Source organism: Arachis ipaensis, chromosome B07 (genome assembly GCF_000816755.2).
Source record: "Arachis ipaensis cultivar K30076 chromosome B07, Araip1.1, whole genome shotgun sequence".
NCBI classification, from domain to species: Eukaryota; Viridiplantae; Streptophyta; class Magnoliopsida; order Fabales; family Fabaceae; genus Arachis; species Arachis ipaensis.
This window is the reverse complement of record NC_029791.2, coordinates 58,490,998-58,491,885: the sequence shown is the minus strand read 5'-3', so window position 1 is coordinate 58,491,885 and position 888 is coordinate 58,490,998. Positions and strand designations below refer to the sequence as shown.

Sequence of the window (888 nt, the reverse complement as noted above, 5' to 3'; positions counted from 1 at the left end):
TTTTAATATATTTCATTTAATTTTAATTAAATCTTTATTAAATTTTTAACCCAATTAATTCAATGAGAGGTTCGAAACTTGCTAAGCAATGAATTTAAGTAGTTGTTTCTGGGACAAGTTTGGGGTAAATATAGTTATTGAAATTATAGTTATAGATACCTTCATGACTTGGGGAGCCTTGAGTGGGCCATAACCATTGGTGACCTGGAACTCACCTTGCATCCTTCCACCAATTGTCAGTTGGAATACTGTTGGGTCATCGTCTCTCCATCCGCTTACCTTTGAAATGTCTGCAGTCACCATCACCTCCGACTTTGCCTGCAAATTCACACTTGTGTCATTCCTAGGACTATTCAAACTACCATTCCATCAACCTCATTAATTCATTCTTTCATACTTCTTTTTACTTCTTTTGATACTTCTTGTTAATTTTATTTTTAATTTTTTATTATTAATGTTAACAGTCATGTTATATATTTAATTTTTTTTTAAATTCAATAAAAATTATTTTCATTACACGCCGTGTATACACATATGCGCTTCACTAATGTAAATATATCTTTTTTTTTGTCTCCGTGTTCCTTCTTCTTTTTGGCATTCTTCCTTTTTTTTCATCACGTTCCTTCTTCTTTTTCGTGTGTTTTCTCTCTATCGTTGTTCTTTTATTGTTGTTGTTGTTATTACATTTTTTCTTTTTCTCATTTTCTTTTTAGTAATTTTACAGCATTAATTTTTTTATTTTATTCAATTTTAAGAAAATAAAACAATAAGAATTATGAAAAAATGAAAGAAGATGAAGAAGAAACAGTAGAATATAAAGAGGAGAAAGAGAAAAAATTTTGAATTATACCAAACTTATCAAAATAAAAATATACTGAAATTTTGATA

General features: G+C 28.3%; 1 protein-coding gene across 1 annotated transcript in view; it reads right to left on the bottom strand.

Moving 5' to 3' along the window:
* The window catches only part of LOC107609231 (glucan 1,3-beta-glucosidase), a 9,295-nt gene that overhangs the window by 6,077 nt on the left and 2,330 nt on the right, over nucleotides 1-888 (bottom strand). Inside the window, exon 4 of the mRNA XM_021105906.1 lies at nucleotides 160-318. Coding sequence (XP_020961565.1) covers nucleotides 160-318 — 159 coding nt within the window. The remainder of the gene's footprint in view (nucleotides 1-159; nucleotides 319-888) is intronic.